Source organism: Argopecten irradians, chromosome 14, assembly GCF_041381155.1.
Source record: "Argopecten irradians isolate NY chromosome 14, Ai_NY, whole genome shotgun sequence".
Lineage (NCBI taxonomy): Eukaryota > Metazoa > Mollusca > Bivalvia > Pectinida > Pectinidae > Argopecten > Argopecten irradians.
The window spans coordinates 31,039,633-31,060,235 of NC_091147.1; the positions used below are offsets into that span (position 1 = coordinate 31,039,633).

The following is a 20,603-nucleotide window of genomic DNA, read 5'->3' on the forward strand; positions in this document are numbered from 1 at the left end:
ATATATCATATTTCTTAAAGAAAAATATTTTTAGACTGTTATTTAAGCGTTACAAACACTATGATTACATATGACATATATAATTATGATAAACACTTAGCATTCTAATTCATTTGTAAAAGAAAACATAAACAATGCACCTACCGCCTTTACTCATCACCAATGGCCGGAGTTTCTTTCTCAGATCTGTAAACATTGAACAACCTTTGAGGTAAAACTGAACTAACAATTTATTACTTTGTGTGCAATAAAAGTTGTATTATCCCATAGGTGTATTTACTTGATACATTATTAAACAGTATTGGGTCAAAGCAAATGTAAAGCATCGTTGTGATTTCTTCGGGTAATTAAAAGGTTTTCATCTATCAACACATTCTCTTGTTCATTTCAGAGGCAGATTACCTTTTACATTTATTATTGGCTTCTTTATTAACGTTTTTTTATAGAAATAAACCATTTAGAAGTGTTCGTTTCATGTCAATTTATTGATAAATATTCCGTTCTTCAAACAGTGATGACACTGTTCAATATGGTCATAATTGACCATATTACAAAAATACAAAAAATAATTCCTCGAAAAAAGACAAATTGATTTATATCCACGTTAACAATCATGAATGATAATGAGTTCGAATAAAAAAACTATTTTAAAGAACTATTTGATGTATAAATTTCCTATGTTCATTTCGACTTAAATGAAAGAATATGCATACCCACCTGTAAGGCTCACCCTTTTTGTTTTTCCTTCGTTGAAAAGAAGAATGTATTGTTCTTTCTGGGTCGACCCTGAAATGATCATAAGCCATTGTCATCTTATATTATACAATGTAGATACGGTTAGATTGGCTTGATTTATAATTATACAATATGGAGACGACTGGATTGACTTGATTTGTATTTATACAATGTGAAGACTATTTGATTGACATGATTTGTATTTATACAATATGGAGACGACTGGATTGGCTTTATTGTATTTATACAATATGGAGACGACTGGATTGACATGATTTGTATTTATACAATGTGAAGACGACTGGATTGGCTTTATTGTATTTACACAATGTGAAGATAATTGGATTGAATTGATCTGTATTTATACAATGTGAAGACGACTGGATAAACTTGATTTGTATTTATACAATGTTAAGAAGATTGGATTGGCTATATTTGTAGTTATACAATTTGAAGAATACTAGATTGGCTTGATTGTAATTATACAATGTGGAGACGACTGGATTTGCTTGATTTGTATTTATACAATGTTAAGACGATTGGATTGACTTGATTTGTATTTATACAATGGAAGACGACTGGATTGACTTGGTTTGTATTATACAATGTGAAGAATACTAGAATGACTTGATTGTATGTATATAATGTGAAGGCGACTGGATTGGTTTTGTTTGCATGTATACAATTAACAGACTACTGCATTGACTTGATATGTATGCATACAATGTGAAGACGACCGGATTGACTTGATTTGTATTTATAAAATGTGAATACAGTTTGATTTGTATTTACACAATGTGAAGACGATTGGATTGACTTGATTTGTATTTACACAATGTGAAGACGATTGGATTGGCTTGATTTGTATTTATACAATGTTAAGACGATCGGATTAAATTGATTTGTATTTATACAATGTGGAGACGACTGGAATGGCTTGATTTGTATTTATGCAATGTGAAGACGATTTGATTGACTTGATTTGTATTTATACATTGTGAAGACGACTGGATTGGCTTTAAGGTATCTATACAATGTGAAGATGATTGGATTGGCTTGATTTGTAATTATACAATGTGAAGAATATTAAATTGGCTTGATTGTATGTATACAATGTGGAGACAACTGGATTGATTTGATTATTAATTATACCATGTTAAGACGATTGGATTGGCTTGATTTGTAATTATACAATGTGGAGACGACTGGATTGACTTGATTTGTAATTATACAATCTGGAGACGATTGGATTGGCTTGATTTGTAATTATACAATCTGGAGACGACTGCATTGACTTGATTTGTAATTATACCATGTTAAGACGATTGGATTGACTTGATTTGTATTTATACAAAGTGAAGAATACTAGATTGGCTTGATTTGTGTTTATGCATCTGAAGACGATTGGATTGACTTGATTTGCAATTATACAATGTGGAGACGACTGGATTTGCTTGATTTATATTTATACAATGTTACAATGATTGGATTGAATTGATTTGTATTTATACAATGTGAAGACGTCTGGATTGACTTAATTTGTATTTATACAATGTGAAGACGATTTGATTGACTTGATTTGTATTTATACAATGTGAAGATGATTGGATTGGCATGATTTGTAGTTATACAATTTGAAGAATACTAGATTGGCTTGATTTGTAATTATACAATGTTGAGACGACTGGATTGGCTTGATTTGTATTTATACAATGTGAAGACGATTGGATTGACTTGATTTGTATTTACGCAATGTGAAGACGACTAGATTGACTTGATTTGTATTTATACAATGTTGAGACGACTGGATTGACTTGATTTGTATTTATACAATGTGAAGACGACTAGATTGACTTGAATTGTATTTATACAATGTGAAGACGACTGGATTGGCTTAATTGTATTTATACAATGTGAAGATGATTGGATTGGCTTTATCGTATATTTATACAATGTGAAGATGATTGGATTGGCTTGGTGTGTATTTATACAATGTGAAGATGACTGGATTGATTTGATCTGTATTTATACAATGTGGAGACGACTGGATTGACTTGATTTGTATTTATACAATGTGAAGACGATTCGATTGATTTGATTTGTAATCACACAATGTCGAGACGACTGCATTGGCTTGATTTGTATTTAAACAATGTTTAGACGACTTGATTGACTTAATTTGTATTTATACAATGTGAAGATGATTGGAATGGCTTTATTGTATTTATACAATGTGAAGATGATTGGATTGGCTTTATCTTATATTTATAAAATGTGACGATGATTGGATTGGCTTGGTGTGTATTTATACAATGTGAAGTCGACTGGATTGATTTGATTTGTAATTATACAAAGTGAAGACGATTTGATTGACTTTATTTGTATTTATACAATGTTAAGACGATTGGATTTGCTTGGTTTGTATGTATTCAATGTGAAGATGATTGGAGTGGCTTGATTGATATGTATACAATGTGAAGACGATTTGATTGACTTAATTTTTATTTATTCAATGTGAAGATGATTTGATTGACTTGATTTGTATTTATACAATGTAAAGACGACTGGATTGACTTGATTTGTATTTATGCAATATTAAAACGATTGGACTGACTTGATTTGAATTTATACAATGTGAAGATGATTGTATTTGCTTGATTTGTATTTATACATTGTTAAGACGATTGGATTGACTTGATTTGTAATTATACAATGTGAAGACGATTGGATTGGCTTGATTTGTAATTATACAATGTGAAGACGATTGGATTGGCTTGATTGTATTTATACTATGTGAAGATGATTGAATTGGTTTTATCGTATATCCATACACTATGAAGATGATTGTATTAGCTTGATTTATATTTATACACTGTTAAGATGACTGGATTGGCTTGGTGTATTTATACCATGTGGAGACGACTGGATTGGTAGATTAACTTATGTTTGCGTGTAATCAAGTTTTGCCGTGTTTCTACTTCGCGCAAATAAATTGACGCAAAGTGGGGTTTTCAATGACTTTTGAAACTTTAGATCGGCATTCAATAAGTCTTAGGTAAGGAAACATGAAGATAGATCGTCATTGGTTTACAGTGTTTGAAGCTAACAAACGTCGATAAAATCATAAATTATTACAAAACCAGATATTTCCCGCATATATTATGAAAATATTTCAAGACGATTGTACCATGTGCCACTGAAACCCTCCGTTCTCCATTAACTGACGACAGAGACTACACTGAAGCAGATTTACCTTGTGCTTTCATTTTGTTGATAAGTTGCTGTTTTTTAGATTGACGACTTTGTTTGGATGAACTGGATTGTTTTTCTGAGGAGTTGTTCTTTTTGTATGATTTCGTAGATTTAGACGAATTCCGACTTGACTTGTGCGATGATCCTCCAAATGAACGGTCTGCTTTTAATGATTCTGATGATTTCGAAATTTTACTGGAAGACCTAGAGGAGGACACGTGTGACCTTCCTAAATAAACAAAAAAATAAGAAAGTCTCATCATTATACCTCATTGATGAATCATAGCGGCTGATTTGTTCGAGGAACGTCACTTATGATGGCAACAAAACATATTGTATCCTTCGGAATGTCATACTCAAAAATCATGTTTACCATGCGGAACCCCTCGAACATTTAGTTGTCGGTCGTGAAACGGAACTCTGCGAGGTATTCCAATCACAAACAAAATGGACGACAAAGGACGTTTCCTTCTGCCTTTGACTGAAGAAATTGTAATATTCTTGTGATGAAAGACACAAATAATTATACAACCTGGTGGATACACCCTCGCCGCCCTATCTTACGGATACATCCTAACCAACCTCATGAGATTTCTTGGAGAACTTAACATCAAACTAGTACTACACCAATAAAGTATGAGAAGACATAACATACATTGTAGTCCTTAGATATAGTGATGACAATATAAGTATAAATGTCTATCTGTCCAGACGCTTACCGTGATTGGCTGCAGCATGTGTGTTTCTGCCGGAGCTGTGTGATATCGAGTTCGAAATCTTTGGACTAGAATTTCTTGAAGAAGTTGTGGAAGAACTTGAGGTTTTCATGATTCTGAGAAAGGACCCTGAACAGAAAAACATTAATTTGTTTTATTTATATACGAATTGTAAACAAAATTGCGTGACACCATTTCAATATCGTAGCCTAGAAGGAAAGGTAGATCTTTGAGTTTTTACCAGTTATTTGATACTTAAACACAAACAAGTTCGAAACGAGCATGATCCCTTGGCATACAAAGAAGTATTAAGATATTTTTTATTTCTATACATAATTCTGTATACTATTTAATTCTACGATACATAGTGTTGAAATAAAAAAAAATCAATTGCCTTCGAAAGATAACAAACGAATGATATACAATTCACACAGAATGCATCATCTGTAATTTCAACCAAACACAATCAAATCACATTGCGACAAAACGTATCGATAACGGCCATCACAATCTGAACAAAAGTAATTACATGTATACTTTGTATGTAAGGCATTGAATACTTGAACTGACATCATTTAAATCACAATGATATGTTATCGGCACTTAAGTTACCGCCCCGATATCATTCTTATGTGACAGATTATCCCCCTTCAGTTAAACTCCCAATATCCTTCTACAGTATCAGGTTATCTCTCCTTTACTGACCGTTCCGATATCATTCTTTAGTAACAGATTATCTCCCCTTCACTGACCTTTGAGATATCATTCTAGAGTAACAGGTTATCTCCCCTTTACTTACCTTCCCGATATCATTCTTCAGTAACAGGTTATCTCCCCTATACTTACCTTCCCGATATCATTCTTCAGTAACCGGTTATCTCCCCTTTACTTACTGCCCCGATATCATTCTACAGCTATATGTTATCTCCCCTTTACTTACTGTCCCGATATCATTCTTCAGTACCAGATTATCTCTCCTTCACTGTCCTTTTCCGATATTATTCTAGAGTAACAGGTTATCTCTCCTTTACTTACTATTCCGGTATCATTCTACAGTAACAGATTATCTCCCCTTTACTTACTTTCCCTGTTTCATTCTTTAGCAACAGATTATCTCCCCTTTACTTAACATCCCGGTTTCACTCTTAAGTAACAGATTATCTCCCCTTTACTTACTATCCCGATATCATTCTACAGTAACAGATAAAATCCCCTAATTACCTTCCGATATCAATATACAGCTATTTCCCATTTACTTACTGTTCCGATATCATTCTACATTTACAAGTTATCCCCCCTTTACTTACTGTCCTGATATCATTCTTTAGTATCAGGTTATTTCCCCTTTACTTAACTTCCCGATTTCATTTAATAGTTACATGTTTTCTCCCCTTAACTTACCGTCAATACCCCTATGAAATCCAGGTCTTCCACTCTGCCTTGTTCCTGAAATTTGAATTTACGATATCAATACATTACTTATTGATATCCTAGGGATGACATCTATCAATTCGCATGTTGTATAGTGTGGCTATATCAGCAGGTATGTACGCTATTTCCACTGACAATGTACCAGGTTTGTAGATTATCTCCCCCGATAATGTATTAGGTCTATAGCATATCTCCCTTCACAATGTACTAGGCCTATAGATTATCTCCTCTGACAATGTACCAGGTCTGTAGGTTATCTCCCCTGCCAATGTACCAGGCCTTTAGATTATTTCCTGACAATGTACCAGGTCTGTAGGTTATCTCCCCTGCCAATGTACCAGGTCTGTAGGTTATTTCCCCTGACAATGTACCAGGTCTGTAGGTTTTCTCCCCTGACAATGTACTAAGTCAGTAGGTTATCTCCTCAGACAATGCACCAGGTCTGTAGGTTATCTACCCTGACAATGTACAAGCTCTGTAGGTTATCTCCCCTGACAGTGTGCCAGGTCTGTAGGTTATCTCCCCAGACAATGTGCCAGGTCTGTAGGTTATCTCCCCAGACAATGTGCCAGGTCTGTAGGTTATCTCCCCTCACAATGTAACAGGCATGGAGATTATCTTTCCTGACAATTTACCAGGTCTATAGAATATCTCCCTTGACAATTTACTAGGCCTATAGATTATCTCCCCTGACAATGTACCAGGTCTGTAGGTTATCCTCCTGACAATGTACCATGTCAGTAGGTTTTCTCCCCTCACAATGTACCAGGCATGTAAATTATTTCCCTGACAATGTACCAGGTCTCTACGTTATCTCCCCTGATAATGGACTAAATATGATCTTTCCTGACAATGTACTAGGTCTCTAGAATATCTTCCTTCACAATTTACTAGGCCTATAGATTATCTCCTCTGACAATGTACCAGGTCTGTAGGTTATCTCCCCCTGACAATGTACCAGATATATAGGTTATCTCCCCTGACATGTACAAGTTCTGCAGTTATCCCCTACATTGACAATGACAATGTACCAGATCTATAGAATATCTCCCCTGACAATGTATTAGGTGTGTACATTATCTCCCCTTACAATGTACCGGGTCTGTAGGTTATCTCCTCAGACAATGTAACAGGTCTGTAGGTTCTCTCCACTGACAATGTACCAAGTTTGTAGGTTATCTCCTCAGACAATGTAACAGGTCTGTAGGTTATCTCCCCTGACAATGTACCAGCTCTGTAGGTTATCTCCCCTGACAATGTATCAGATCTGCAGATTATCTCCCAAGACAATGTGCCAGATCTGTACGTTATCTCCCCCGATAATGTACCAGGTCTGTAGGTTATCTCCCCTGACATTGTACTAGGTCTGTAGATTATCTTTCCTGATAATGTATCAGTTCTGTAGATTATCTCCCCTGACAATGTATCAGATCTGTAGGTTATCTCCTCTGACAATGTACCAGGTCTGTAGGTTATCTCCCCTGACAATGTACCAGGTCTGTAGGTTATCTCCCCTGATAATGTACCAGGTCTGTAGGTTTTCTCCCCTCGCAATGTACCAGGCATGTAAATTATTTCCCTGACAATGTACCAGGTCTGTACGTTATCTCAGCCGATAATGTACCAGGTCGAAAAATGATCTCCCCTGACATTGTACTAGGTCTGTAGATTATCTTCCCTGACAATGTATCAGTTCTGTAGATTATCTCCCCTGACAATGTACCAGGTCTGTAGGTTATCTCCCCTGACAATGTACCAGATATATAGGTTATCTCCCCTGACATTGTACAAGTTCTGCAGTTATCAACCTTGACAATGTACCAGATCTATAGAATATCTCCCCTGACAATGTATTAGGTGTGTACATTATCTCCCCTTACAATGTACCGGGTCTGTAGGTTATCTCCTCAGACAATGTAACAGGTCTGTAGGTTCTCTCCACTGACAATGTACCAAGTTTGTAGGTTATCTCCTCAGACAATGTACCAGGTCTGTAGGTTATCTCCCCTGACAATGTACCAGCTCTGTAGGTTATCTCCTCTGACAATGTATCAGATCTGCAGATTATCTCCCAAGACAATGTGCCAGATCTGTTACGATAATGTATCTCCCCGATAATGTACCAGGTCTAAAGATTATCTCCCCTGACATTGTACTAGGTCTGTAGGTTATCTCCCCTGACAATGTACCAGGTCTGTAGGTTATCTCCCCTGACAATGTACCAGGTCTGTAGGTTATCTCCCCTGACAATGTACCAGGTCTGTAGGTTATCTCCCCTGACAATGTACCAGGTCTGTAGGTTATCTCCCCTGACAATGTACCAGGTCTGTAGGTTTTCTCCCTCGACAATGTACCAGGCATGTAAATTATTTCCCTCTGACAATGTACCAGGTCTGTAGGTTATCTCCCCTGATAATGGTTATTCCCCTGACATTGTACAAGATCTTATCAATCTTGACAATGTACCAGGTCTATAGAATATCTCCCCTCACAATGTACTAGGCCTATAGATTATCTCCCCTGACAATGTACCGGGTCTGTAGGTTATCTCCCCTGACAATGTACCAGATATATAGGTTATCTCCCCTGACAATGTACAAGTTCTGTAGTTATCTCCTCAGACAATGTACCAGGTCTGTAATCTCCCCTGACAATGTACCAGTTCTGTAGGTTATCTCCCCTGACAATGTACCAGGTCTGTTTATTATCTCCCAAGACAATGTACAGTCTGTAGGTTATCTCGCCCGATAATGTACCACAGTCTAATATTAGGTCTGTAGTTATCTCCCCTGACAATGTACCAGGTCTGTAGGTTATCTCCCCTGACAATGTACCAGGTCTGTAGGTTATCTCCCCTGACAATGTACCAGGTCTGTAGGTTATCTCCTTAGACAATGTACCAGGTCTGTAGGTTATCTCCCCTGACAATGTACCAGTTCTGTAGGTTATCTCCCCTGATAATGTACCAGGTCTGTAGGATTATCTCCCCTGACAATGTACCAGGTCTGTAGATTATCTCCCTGACAATGTACCAGGTCTGTAGGATTATCTCCCCTGACAATGTACCAGATCTGTACGTTTTTATCACCCTGACAATGTACCAGGTCATGTAGGATTATTTCCCTCGACAATGTACCAGGTCTGTAGGTTATCTCCCCTGACAATGTACCAGCTCTGTAGGTTATCTCCCCTGACAATGTACCAGGTATGTAAATTATCTCCCTGACAATGTACCAGGTCTCTAGTTATCTCCCCTGACAATGTATGATCTTTCCTGACAATGTACTAGGTCTATAGAATATCTTCCTTCACAATGTACTAGGCCTATAGATTATCTCCTCTGACAATGTACCAGGTCTGTAGGTTATCTCCCCTGACAATGTACCAGATATGTAGGTTATCTCCCCTGACATTGTACCAGTTCTGCAGTTATCAATCTTGACAATGTACCAGATCTATAGGTTATCTCCCCTGACAATGTATTAGGTATGTACATTATCTCCCCTGACAATGTACCGGATCTGTAGGTTATCTCCTCAGACAATGTACCAGGTATGTAGGTTATCTCCCCTGACAATGTACCAGGTCTGTAGGTTATCTCCCTAGACAATGTACCAGGTCTGTAGGTTATCTCCCCTGACAATGTACCAGTTCTGTAGGTTATCTCCCCTGACAATGTACCAGATATCTGTAGTTATTATCCTTGATCCAATTATAATGTACCAGGACTAAAGATTATCTCCCCCTGACAATGTACCAGGTCTATAGATTATCTCCCTGACAATGTACCAGGTCTATAGATTATCTCCCCTGACAATGTACCAAGTTCTGTAGGTTATCTCCCCAGACAATGTACCAGGTCTGTAGGTTATCTCCCCTGACAATGTACCAGGTCTGTAGGTTATCTCCCCTGACAATGTACCAGGTCTGTAGGTTATCTCCCAAGACAATGTGCCAGATCTGTAAGATTATTATGACAATGTACCAGTCCTCCCTCACAATGTACAGGTATAAGATTATCTCCCCTGACAATGTACCAGGTCTGTACGTTATCTCCCCTGACAATGTACCAGGTCTGTAGGTTATCTCCCTGACAATGTAACAGGTCTGTAGAATTATCTCCATTGTACGGTTGTACTATCCCCCTGATAATATAAGATTATCTCCCTGACAATGTACCAGGTCTGTAGGTTATCTCCCCTGACAATGTACCAGGTCTGTAGGTTATCTCCCCTGACAATGTACCAGGTCTGTAGGTTATTCCCCCTGACAATGTACCAGGTCTCTAGTTATCTCCCTGACCAATGTACCAGGTCTGTAGGTTATCTCCCCTGACAATGTACCAGAGGCCTATAGGTTATCTCCCCTCACAATGTACCAGGTCTATAGATTATCTCCCCTGACAATGTAGTCTGAGTTATCCCAGTTTGTAATTATCTCCCTGACAATGTACCAGGTCTATAGATTATATCCCCTGACAATGTACCAGGTCTATAGATTATCTCCCCTGACAATGTACCAGTCTGTAGGTTATCTCCCCTGACAATGTACCAGGTCTGTAGGTTATCTCCCCTGACAATGTACCAGGTCTGTAGGTTATCTCCCCTGACAATGTACCAGTCTGTAGTTATCTCCCCTGACAATGTACCAGGTCTGTACATTATCTCCCCTGACAATGTACCAGGTCTGTAGGTTATCTCCCCTGACAATGTACCAGGTCTATAGGTTATCTCCCCTGACAATGTACCAGGCCTGTACATTATCTCCCCCAATGACAATATAGTTATCTTCACAATGTACCAGGTCTGTAGGTTATCTCCCCATACAATGTACCAGGCCTGTAGGTTCTCTCCACTGACAATGTACCAGTATGTAGGTTATCTCCCCTGACAATGTACCAGGTCTGTAGGTTATCTCCCCTGACAATGTACCAGGTCTGTAGGTTATCTCCCCTGACAATGTACCAGGTCTGTAGGTTATCTCCCCTGACAATGTACCAGGTCTGTACGTTATCTCCCCGACAATGTACCAGGTCTGTAAATTATCTACCCTGACAATGTACCAGGTCTTAAGATTATCTCCCCTGACAATGTACCAGTCTGTAGATTATCTTCCCCTGACAATGTACCAGGTCTGTAGGTTATCTCCCATGACAATGTACCAGGTCTGTAGGTTATCTCCCCTGACAATGTACCAGGCATGTAAATTATCTCCCCTGACAATGTACCAGGTCTGTATGTTATATCCCCTGACAATGTACCAGGTCTGTAGATTATCTCCCCTGACAATGTACCGGGTCTGTAGGTTATCTCCCCTGACAATGTACCAGGTCTGTAGGTTATCTCCCTGACAATGTACCAGGTCTGTAGTTATCTCCCCTGACAATGTACCAGGTCCTGTAGGTTATCTCCCCTGACAATGTACCAGTCTGTAGGTTATCTTACCCTGACAATGTACCAGGTCTATAGATTATCTCCCCTGACAATGTATCAGTTCTGTAGATTATCTCCCCTGACAATGTACCAGGTCTGTAGGTTATCTCCCCTAGACAATGTACCAGGTCTGTAGTTATCTCCCTGACAATGTACCAGGTCTGTAGGTTATCTCCCCCTCACAATGTACCAGGTCTTAGGTAAATATCTCTCCCTGACAATGTACCAGGTCTGTAGGTTATCTCCCCTGACAATGTACCAGGTTCTGTAGGTTATCTCCCCTGACAATGTATCAGTTCTGTAGATTATCTCCCCTGACAATGTACCAGGTCTGTAGGTTATTTCCCCTGACAATGTACCAGGTCTGTAGGTTATCTCCCCTGACAATGTACAAGGTCTGTAGGTTATCTCCCCTGACAATGTACCAGGTCTGTAGGTTATCTCCCCTGACAATGTACCAGGTCTGTAGGTTATCTCCCCTGACAATGTACCAGGTCTGTAGGTTATCTCCCCTGACAATGTACCAGGTCTGTAGATTATCTCCCCTGACAATGTACCAGTCTATAGTTATCTCCCCTCACAATGTACCAGGTCTATAGATTATCTCCCCTGACAATGTACCAGGTCTTAGGTTATCTCCCTGCAATGTACAGTCTTAGTATCTCCCCTGACAATGTACAGGTCTGTAGGTTATCTCCCCTGACAATGTACCAGGTCTGTAGGTTATTCCCCTGACAATGTACCAGTCTGTAGTTACTCCCTGACAATGTACCAGGTCTGTAGGTTATCTCCCCATAACAATGTACCAGGCCTGTAGATATCTCTCCCTGACAATGTACCAGGTATGTAGTTATCTCCCCTGACAATGTACCAGGTCTGTATGTTATATCCCCTGACAATGTACCAGGTCTGTAGATTATCCCCCTGACAATGTACCAGGTCTGTAGGTTATCTCCCCATACAATGTACCAGGCCTGTAGTTCTCTCCCATGACAATGTACCAGAGTCTGTAGGTTATCTCTCCCCCTATGATAAGTGTATTATCCCGACAATGTACCAGGTCTGTAGGTTATCTCCTCATGACAATGTACCAGGTCTGTAGGTTATCTCCTCTGACAATGTACCAGGCCTGTAGGTTATCTCCCCTACAATGTCAGATTACAATTTACTAGGCCTATAGATTATCTCCCCTGACAATGTACCAGGTCTGTAGGTTATCTCCTCTGACAATGTACCAGGTCTGTAGGTTATCTCCCCTGCCAATGTACCAGGTCTGTAGGTTATCTCCCCTGACAATGTACCAGGTCTGTAGGTTATCTCCCCTGACATTGTACCAGTTCTGCAGTTATCTACCCTTGACAATGTACCAAGTCTGTACATTATCTCCCCTGACAATGTACCAGATCTGTAGGATTATCTCCCCTGACAATGTACCAGGTCTGTAGGTTATCTCCCCTGATAATGTACTAGAGATTATCTCCCCTGACAATGTACCAGGTCTGTAGGTTCTATCTCCCTCCTGACAATGTACCAGGTCTGTAGGTTATCTCCCCTTAAAATATACCAGGCCTGTAGGTTCTCTCCCCTGACAATGTACCAGGTATGTAGGTTATCTCCCCTGACAATGTACCAGGTCTGTAGGTTATCTCCCCTGACAATGTACCAGGTCTGTAGGTTATCTCCCCTGACAATGTACCAGGTCTGTAGGTTATCTCCCCTGACAATGTACCAGGTCTGTAGGTTATCTCCCCTGACAATGTACCAGGTCTGTAGGTTATCTCCCCTGACAATGTACCAGGTCTGTAGGTTATCTCCCCTGACAATGTACCAGGTCTGTACGTTATCTCAGCCGATAATGTACCAGGCATGTAAATTATCTCCCCTGACATTGTACCGGGTCTCTAGATTATCTTCCCTGACAATGTATCAGTTCTGTAGATTATCTCCCCTGACAATGTACCAGGTCTGTAGGTTATTTCCCCTGACAATGTACCAGGTCTGTAGGTTATCTCCCCTCAGACATGTACAGGTCTGTAGATTTATCTCCCTGACAATGTATCAGTTCTGTAGATTATCTCCCCTGACAATGTATCAGGGCTGTAGGTTTTCTCCCCACACAATGTACCAGGCATGGAGATTATTTCCCCTGGCAATGTACCAGGTCTCTACGTTATCTCCCCTGATAATGGACTAAAGATTATCTTTCCTGACAATGTACCAGGTCTATAGAATATCTCCCCTGACAATGTACCAGGTCTGTAGGTTATCTCCCCTGACAATGTACCAGGTCTGTAGGTTATCTCCCCTGACAATGTACCAGGTCTGTAGGTTATCTCCCCTGACAATGTACCAGGTCTGTAGGTTATCTCCCCTGACAATGTACCAGGTCTGTAGGTTATCTCCCCTGACAATGTACCAGGTCTGTACGTTATCTCCCCCGATAATGTACCAGGTCTATAGAATATCTCCCCTGACAATGTACTTGGTCTGTAGATTATCTCCTTTGACAATGTGTCAGTTCTGTAGATTATCTCCCCTGACAATGTATCAGGTCTGTAGGTTTTCTTCCCCTACAATGTACCATGTCTGAAGTTATCCCCCTTGACAATGTACCAGACCTGTAGGTTATCTCCCCTGACAATATACCAGATATGTAGGTTATTTCCCCTGACAATGTACCAGGTCTGTAGGTTATATCCCCAGACAATATACTAGGTCTGTACGTTATCTTCCCCGATAATGTATCAGGTCTATCGAATATCTTCCCTGACAATGTACTTGGTCTGTAGATTATCTCCCCTGACAATGTACCAGGTCTGTAAGTTATCTTCCCTGACAATTTACCAGGTGTGCAGGTTATCGCCCCTGACAATGTACCAGTTCTAACCATGTCTTCTCGATAAATAATTAGCCACGGGTCCACTGGAATTCGGTAAATTTAACCCGATAACGATTACTAATTAAGTTAATGAAGTCTAAGAAATAGTGAGCAAAACGATTGATAACATACTGCTATATTGTTCGGTGATTGCCTGTGATCCTCCCTTAGAGCCTGTCTGGGATCCAGTCTGTAGTTCAGCAAGCCTCTGAACAAGCATAGCCAGTTCAGCTTCTGAGGCGGGACCTATACCACAGAACAATGTAAATGATTGATCACACACACGTTACAGTTACTGATGACCACTCTATTTCAAAGGAATACAAATTTTCGAATATCCAATTATAGGAAATAAAGTCTCCCAGTATAAAATAGTACAGATAGGGATGGTTGAAATTCTAGTAATTCTGATTTTTCTATGAATCTCTGCTATGTATGGTATTTGAAGGCAAAGTCTCCAAGAACAGTAAATTATAATATTATACCTCAAACGAGAATGCTGCATCCTGATTGGTCGAGAGATATTTGGTATTTTACATTATTATACCTCAAGTGAGAATCCTGCATTCTGATTGGTCGAGAGATATTTGGTTTTTTATACTATCACATGGCAGGTAACATTAGAACAATAGGAAACAATAGACACTTTCGTAGCAACTCCCTAGCAACGGGTGATAGTGTATTTTTAACAGTGCAAAATATTAACCGACCGAAAAAGATGCGCACTCGTTTCTTTTTTCGACGCCATCTTAGTTTTTTTAAGCGACGCTTCAAAGTTTATCTGGAGCTATTTAGTAATAGTTTTGCCAAGTTAGTCTGTTTATCAATAAAAAAACATAGTAAGGACGGAGCTTTCCGTTCACGTCTTTTCGCGTACCGTCAAAGCGTTATGTGTTGGTTTTTATGAACCCGTCGGTGATTAGGTGAACGGAAGACATGGGATTTCAAGCGTCTCGTGACGTTCCTAATGTTGTAAACAGACGACGGGACGAAACCAAAATTCATTGCGATTTGCAAAAACGTTAAGATTTAAACAAACGCAGGAGACAAGACTAAAGACTTTTCACTAAATATTTATTGTGAGTATTCTTTTTTAATAATTCAATTATAGTTAGCGCTACTGAGTAGAAGCTGATATGCTATTTTACTGCCGACGGTAACTGTTTGCTAAAATCAGTTAAAATGTTTCAATATATTGCAAATACTTGAAAACTATTTTTGTTTCTACACTTTTGGTTTAATAAAATAAATACTACCTGCATTACAGGGTGACAGTGTCTAGTGTCACCCGTCGAAATATCACTGTCACCCGAGGCGAACAGTGATATCCTCGGGATGACACTAGGCACTTTCACCCTCTAATGCAGGTAGTATTTAAATACTATCACACGGCAGTAAGCATTAGAACAATATGATACAAAAGACACGCTCATAGAAACCCCCGAGTAACGGCTGATAGAGTATATTTGATAATGCAAAACATTAACCGCCCGAAAAAGATGCGCACTGGTTTCCGTTTTTGAGGCAATCTTTGTTTTTTTAAAGCGACACTTTGAAGCTATTTATCAATAGTTTTGCCAAATTAGTCTGCTTATCAATGTCTTTTTTTTTCAAATTAAGTACGGGGGTTTCGTTTCCACATTTTCACTTACCGTTCATGCACTATATGTTGGTTTTAATTAAAACCATCGGTGATTACTAGGTGAACAGAAGATATTCGATTACAAGCGTCTTCGAGACTTTGATAATGTTGTAAACAGATGACGGGACGAAACCAAAATGCATTGAGATTTACAAAAACGTAAAAAAAATTAGCAAACGCGGAAGACAGGACAACAAGAATGTTTCACTGAATGCTTATTGTAATGGTGGTAAGCGATACTGAGTACAGCATAGAGTATGATATGTCATTTTACTCCGACGGTGAGTTTTACGCTTTTGCTAAAATAGGTAAAATGTCTCAATAGATTGCAAATACTTGTAACTAATTTTGTTTCTAGACTTTTGGTATAATAAAATAAATACCACCTGCATTAGAGGGTGACAGTGCCTAGTGTCACCCCGAGGATATCACTGTCACCCGATGCGAAGTGATATCCTTGGGGTGACACTAGGCACTGTCATCCTTTCATGCAGATAGTATTTATATACTATAGTACATATAGTAATGGTTCATATTCTAATAATTAGTTTTCTTTGTTTCTGGCTTTCTGATTGGTCTATTCATCTTTTTCATTCCACGATGAAAAAACAATCTGAGAATGGAGCGAAAAACCGACGTTATCGTGGCGTCACAATAGAAAAATTGACGTTGCGTATTGATTTGCAAAAAAGTAATCCTCATTTTATAAAGTAGCATGGAAAAGTAATTAAAGCATTGAAGTCCCTTTTTTCTACATTTCATCGGGGTATGAAATAAATTTTGTTAACAAACTTTTGTGAGAATCCGCTGCAGTTTGCAAACCAAATTTCTTTTATACCCGAATGAAATTTAAAAAAACCCAATGACTTCAATGCTTAGATAAAATAAAGAACATGTCTCAGACTTACATGTAACATGTCAATTAACAGGTTATAAACTTATAAAATAACCTTTAGTCTGTCATATGGATTAAGATATACAGAAACACCTGCCTTAGCGACCATCTGCCTGATACGATCACATTAATTTTCTAGTTTCCAAAATGGTCAAATAAAACTCAATTCAACTTGAATATGACGGCCATTTGTCCCTACCGTAGTCGTCTTTATACACATGTTTGAATGTACTATTTCTATGTTGAATTATCACTGTGCCTGTTTTTATGCAAATTGACTCACCATTCGCTGATTTTGATAGTTCTTGTATGAGAGTGGTTAGTTTTTGCTCAGTGGTCGAGCCTGGTCAAGATAAAAACGGAATCAATATAAGATAGACAAAATTAAAGCAATATAATTAAGTATTGAAAAGTACATCAGACACAAAACAGTATAATGCATACCACCTCTAGTGTAGATAAGCGATATCAAAAGCTCTTGAATGATAATAATTTCATGAGCAACCAGTTAACGTTAAATATCAATAAATCACGTTTAAATATTAACTGTTGACTTGATAAAGTTAACAAGGCCAATAACAGATATAGAAACTAAGAGTCGGTGCATTGCCACCAGGTAATAGGAAGGCACTACAGTTACAGTGAATATATGGCTTGAAGCAGCAAACTCCTAAACTGTCACAAAATCAACTTACCTGACACACCAGACATTCCACTGTCGCCTGATGTCAGGGCCAATAATGCTAAAATGCAAAAACATAAAAATATACTGATATCACATCCAAAATCAAAATGTACTAATGGTGATAAAACGTAAAAAATATACTGATATCACATTCAATATTAAAGTGTGTTATTGGAGTTAAAAACGTAAAATATACTGATACTTTATCCAAAATAAAAGTGTGTTATTCGTGGTCAAAACATTAAAATATACAGATATCATATCCCAAATCAGAGTTTGCTAATGGAGGAAAAACGTAAAAGAAATATACAGAAATTACATCACAAATCAAAGTGTGCTAATGGATGTAAAAATGTAAAAAAAATACTGACATCACATCCCAAATCAAAGTGTCGAAATGGAGACAAAAAGGTGAAAAATACTGACATTATATTCCAAATTAAAGATTGCTAATAGAGTTAAAACGTTAGTACTAATATAAACGATTCTTTACCCATATCAGCGCCGCCTGCTAAAGTACTAATATTTACCAATATCAGCGCCGCCTGCTAAAGTACTAATATTTACATATATCAGCGCCGGCCGCTCAAGTATTAATATATATACTAATATTTACCCATATCAGTGCCGGCCGCTGAAGTATTAATATTTACTCATAGCAAAACGGCGGCTCAAGTACTAATATATATACTAATATATTGATGTGTCAAGGAATTAATGTCAACAGTTATTTTCCCTATATCACTGATTCCTTGTAGACATATATCTGTAGGATACGAATTACTTAAAGTAGTAAATATAGTGCAAAGAAGTAATTCAACAGTGTGGACAAAAGATTGTCCATCTAATATTTACATATATCAGCGCCGGCCGCTCAAGTATTAATATTTACATATATCAGCGCCGGTGTAACGTTGAAAATGGACCCCCGTTGAAAACTCTGGTCATTTTTCAACGACCCCAAAAACCGTTGAAAACTGAACATTAAGCGCACTTTTCACACCGAACCGTTGAAAATAGACCCCGTTGAATGGTGACCCCGATGACTAGCCTCAGTCGCCTATCAATCTATCTTGCTTTGGAAAAATGAATAACACAATTTCAGGTCTTTATTTTTATCAAAAGCCAATATTATATTTTTTTGTACATTTTAATCGATTTTTCTACCGTATTGTGAAGAAAATAAGTGCAGAAATTAGCAAAACGTTGTCGGACAAATGCATGGCATTTCAGGACGTGCCAGGTTCAGGAGGTCGTGGAAAGCCAGAGTACCTAGAGAAAAACTACATCACACAACACACCACACCACACAACACACCTCACCACACCACACAACACCACACCACACCACACCACACAACACAATACACAACAACACCACAACACACAACAGCATCATACGACAACACAACTCATCAACACACAACACCACTCAACACCACAACACACAACAACACCATACGACAACACAGCACATCAATACAACACAACATCGTACAACAACCCAACACAACAACAGAACACACAACAACATACAACATCACACACACACAACAAAACATTATACAACACAACATCATACAACAGCACACAACAACACAGCACACAACAACACCACAACACTCAACAACACCACAACACACAACAACACAACAAACACGCAATAAACAATGACACAACACACAACATCATACGACATCACAACACATCAACATACAACACAACATCACATATTAACACCACACAACAGCATAACACACAACTTTACACAACAACACAATAGCACAACTCAACATCACACAGCATATCAAAACATCACACAGCACAGCAAAACATCACACAGCACAACAAAACATCACACTACAACACAACACAACCACACAACAACACGCAACACAACAACGCAAAACAACACCACACAAACACACAACATCGCACAATACAACAACACACCAACAACACACAACAACACACCAAAAACACTCAACACAACAACACGCCAAAAACACACAACACAACAACACGCCAAAACACACAACAACACAACAACACCTCAAAGCCACACAACACTACAACACCACACAACATCACACAACACAACAACACCACAAAACCCAACAGCACATCACACAAAAACAACACACGACGCTAACAATAATTTAAATGAGGTATTTGTTACAATGATAACAATACAAAGTTAATTCAAATCGAGGTGATTACGTAATTTAAATACCAGCACAGAAGAGGAATTAGGAAGGGCGATAACCGAATTCGAGAATATTTGTGCAACAGCTATGTATGTGTATGTACTGAGGTCATTTTTCAACAGACGATCCGTTGAGAATTTGCCAAGGTCATTTTTCAACGATCATTTTTTAACAGACCTGCCGTTGAGAATTGACCATAGACGCTGTCAATTTTCAACGGCATGTTCAATTTTCAACGGCCTTCGGGGTCCGTTTGCAACGTTGAAAAATGACCTGAGGTCAATTTTCAACGGAGGTCCATTTTCAACGTTACATCGGCCGCTCCAGTACTAATATATATACTAATATATACTCATATCAGCGCCAGCCGCAAGAGTACTAATAGGTACCATATTTACACATATTACAACCTGCCAGTTAAGTTCTCAGATATAACAATATTTATATTTACCCATATCAGCGCCGGCCGGGACCTGTCCTTGTCCACCGGAATGGGACGTGGACGACGTCGAGGAACTTATCCAGACATTGCCTTAGCATCAAAGGAAAATAAATATTTGAAATAATATCATTTAAAAGATGTGATATATATGTTATTTCCATTAGATAATGTTAATATTCTAGATTTCAATCGAAACTTCCGTTCATAAAAGAAGTATGTCGTCGGAATATAAATAAGGTATCGGCAGGCTTTTCGTTGTGTTCCGTTTTCACTGTGTTACTACCGACA

At 38.4% G+C, this 20,603-nt stretch overlaps 1 protein-coding gene across 2 annotated transcripts in view; it reads right to left on the minus strand.

Annotated features, from left to right (window-relative positions):
• The window catches only part of LOC138307500 (serine-rich adhesin for platelets-like), an 81,497-nt gene that overhangs the window by 46,631 nt on the left and 14,263 nt on the right, over positions 1-20,603 (minus strand). For both annotated transcript variants that reach the window (XM_069248284.1, XM_069248283.1), the window contains exons 4-12: positions 20,325-20,405; positions 17,677-17,724; positions 17,265-17,324; positions 14,577-14,690; positions 6,105-6,149; positions 4,707-4,832; positions 3,989-4,216; positions 718-786; positions 145-186 (exon numbers count right to left, since the gene is read on the minus strand). In XM_069248284.1, the coding sequence (XP_069104385.1) occupies positions 145-186; positions 718-786; positions 3,989-4,216; positions 4,707-4,832; positions 6,105-6,149; positions 14,577-14,690; positions 17,265-17,324; positions 17,677-17,724; positions 20,325-20,405 (813 nt within the window). The remainder of the gene's footprint in view (positions 1-144; positions 187-717; positions 787-3,988; positions 4,217-4,706; positions 4,833-6,104; positions 6,150-14,576; positions 14,691-17,264; positions 17,325-17,676; positions 17,725-20,324; positions 20,406-20,603) is intronic.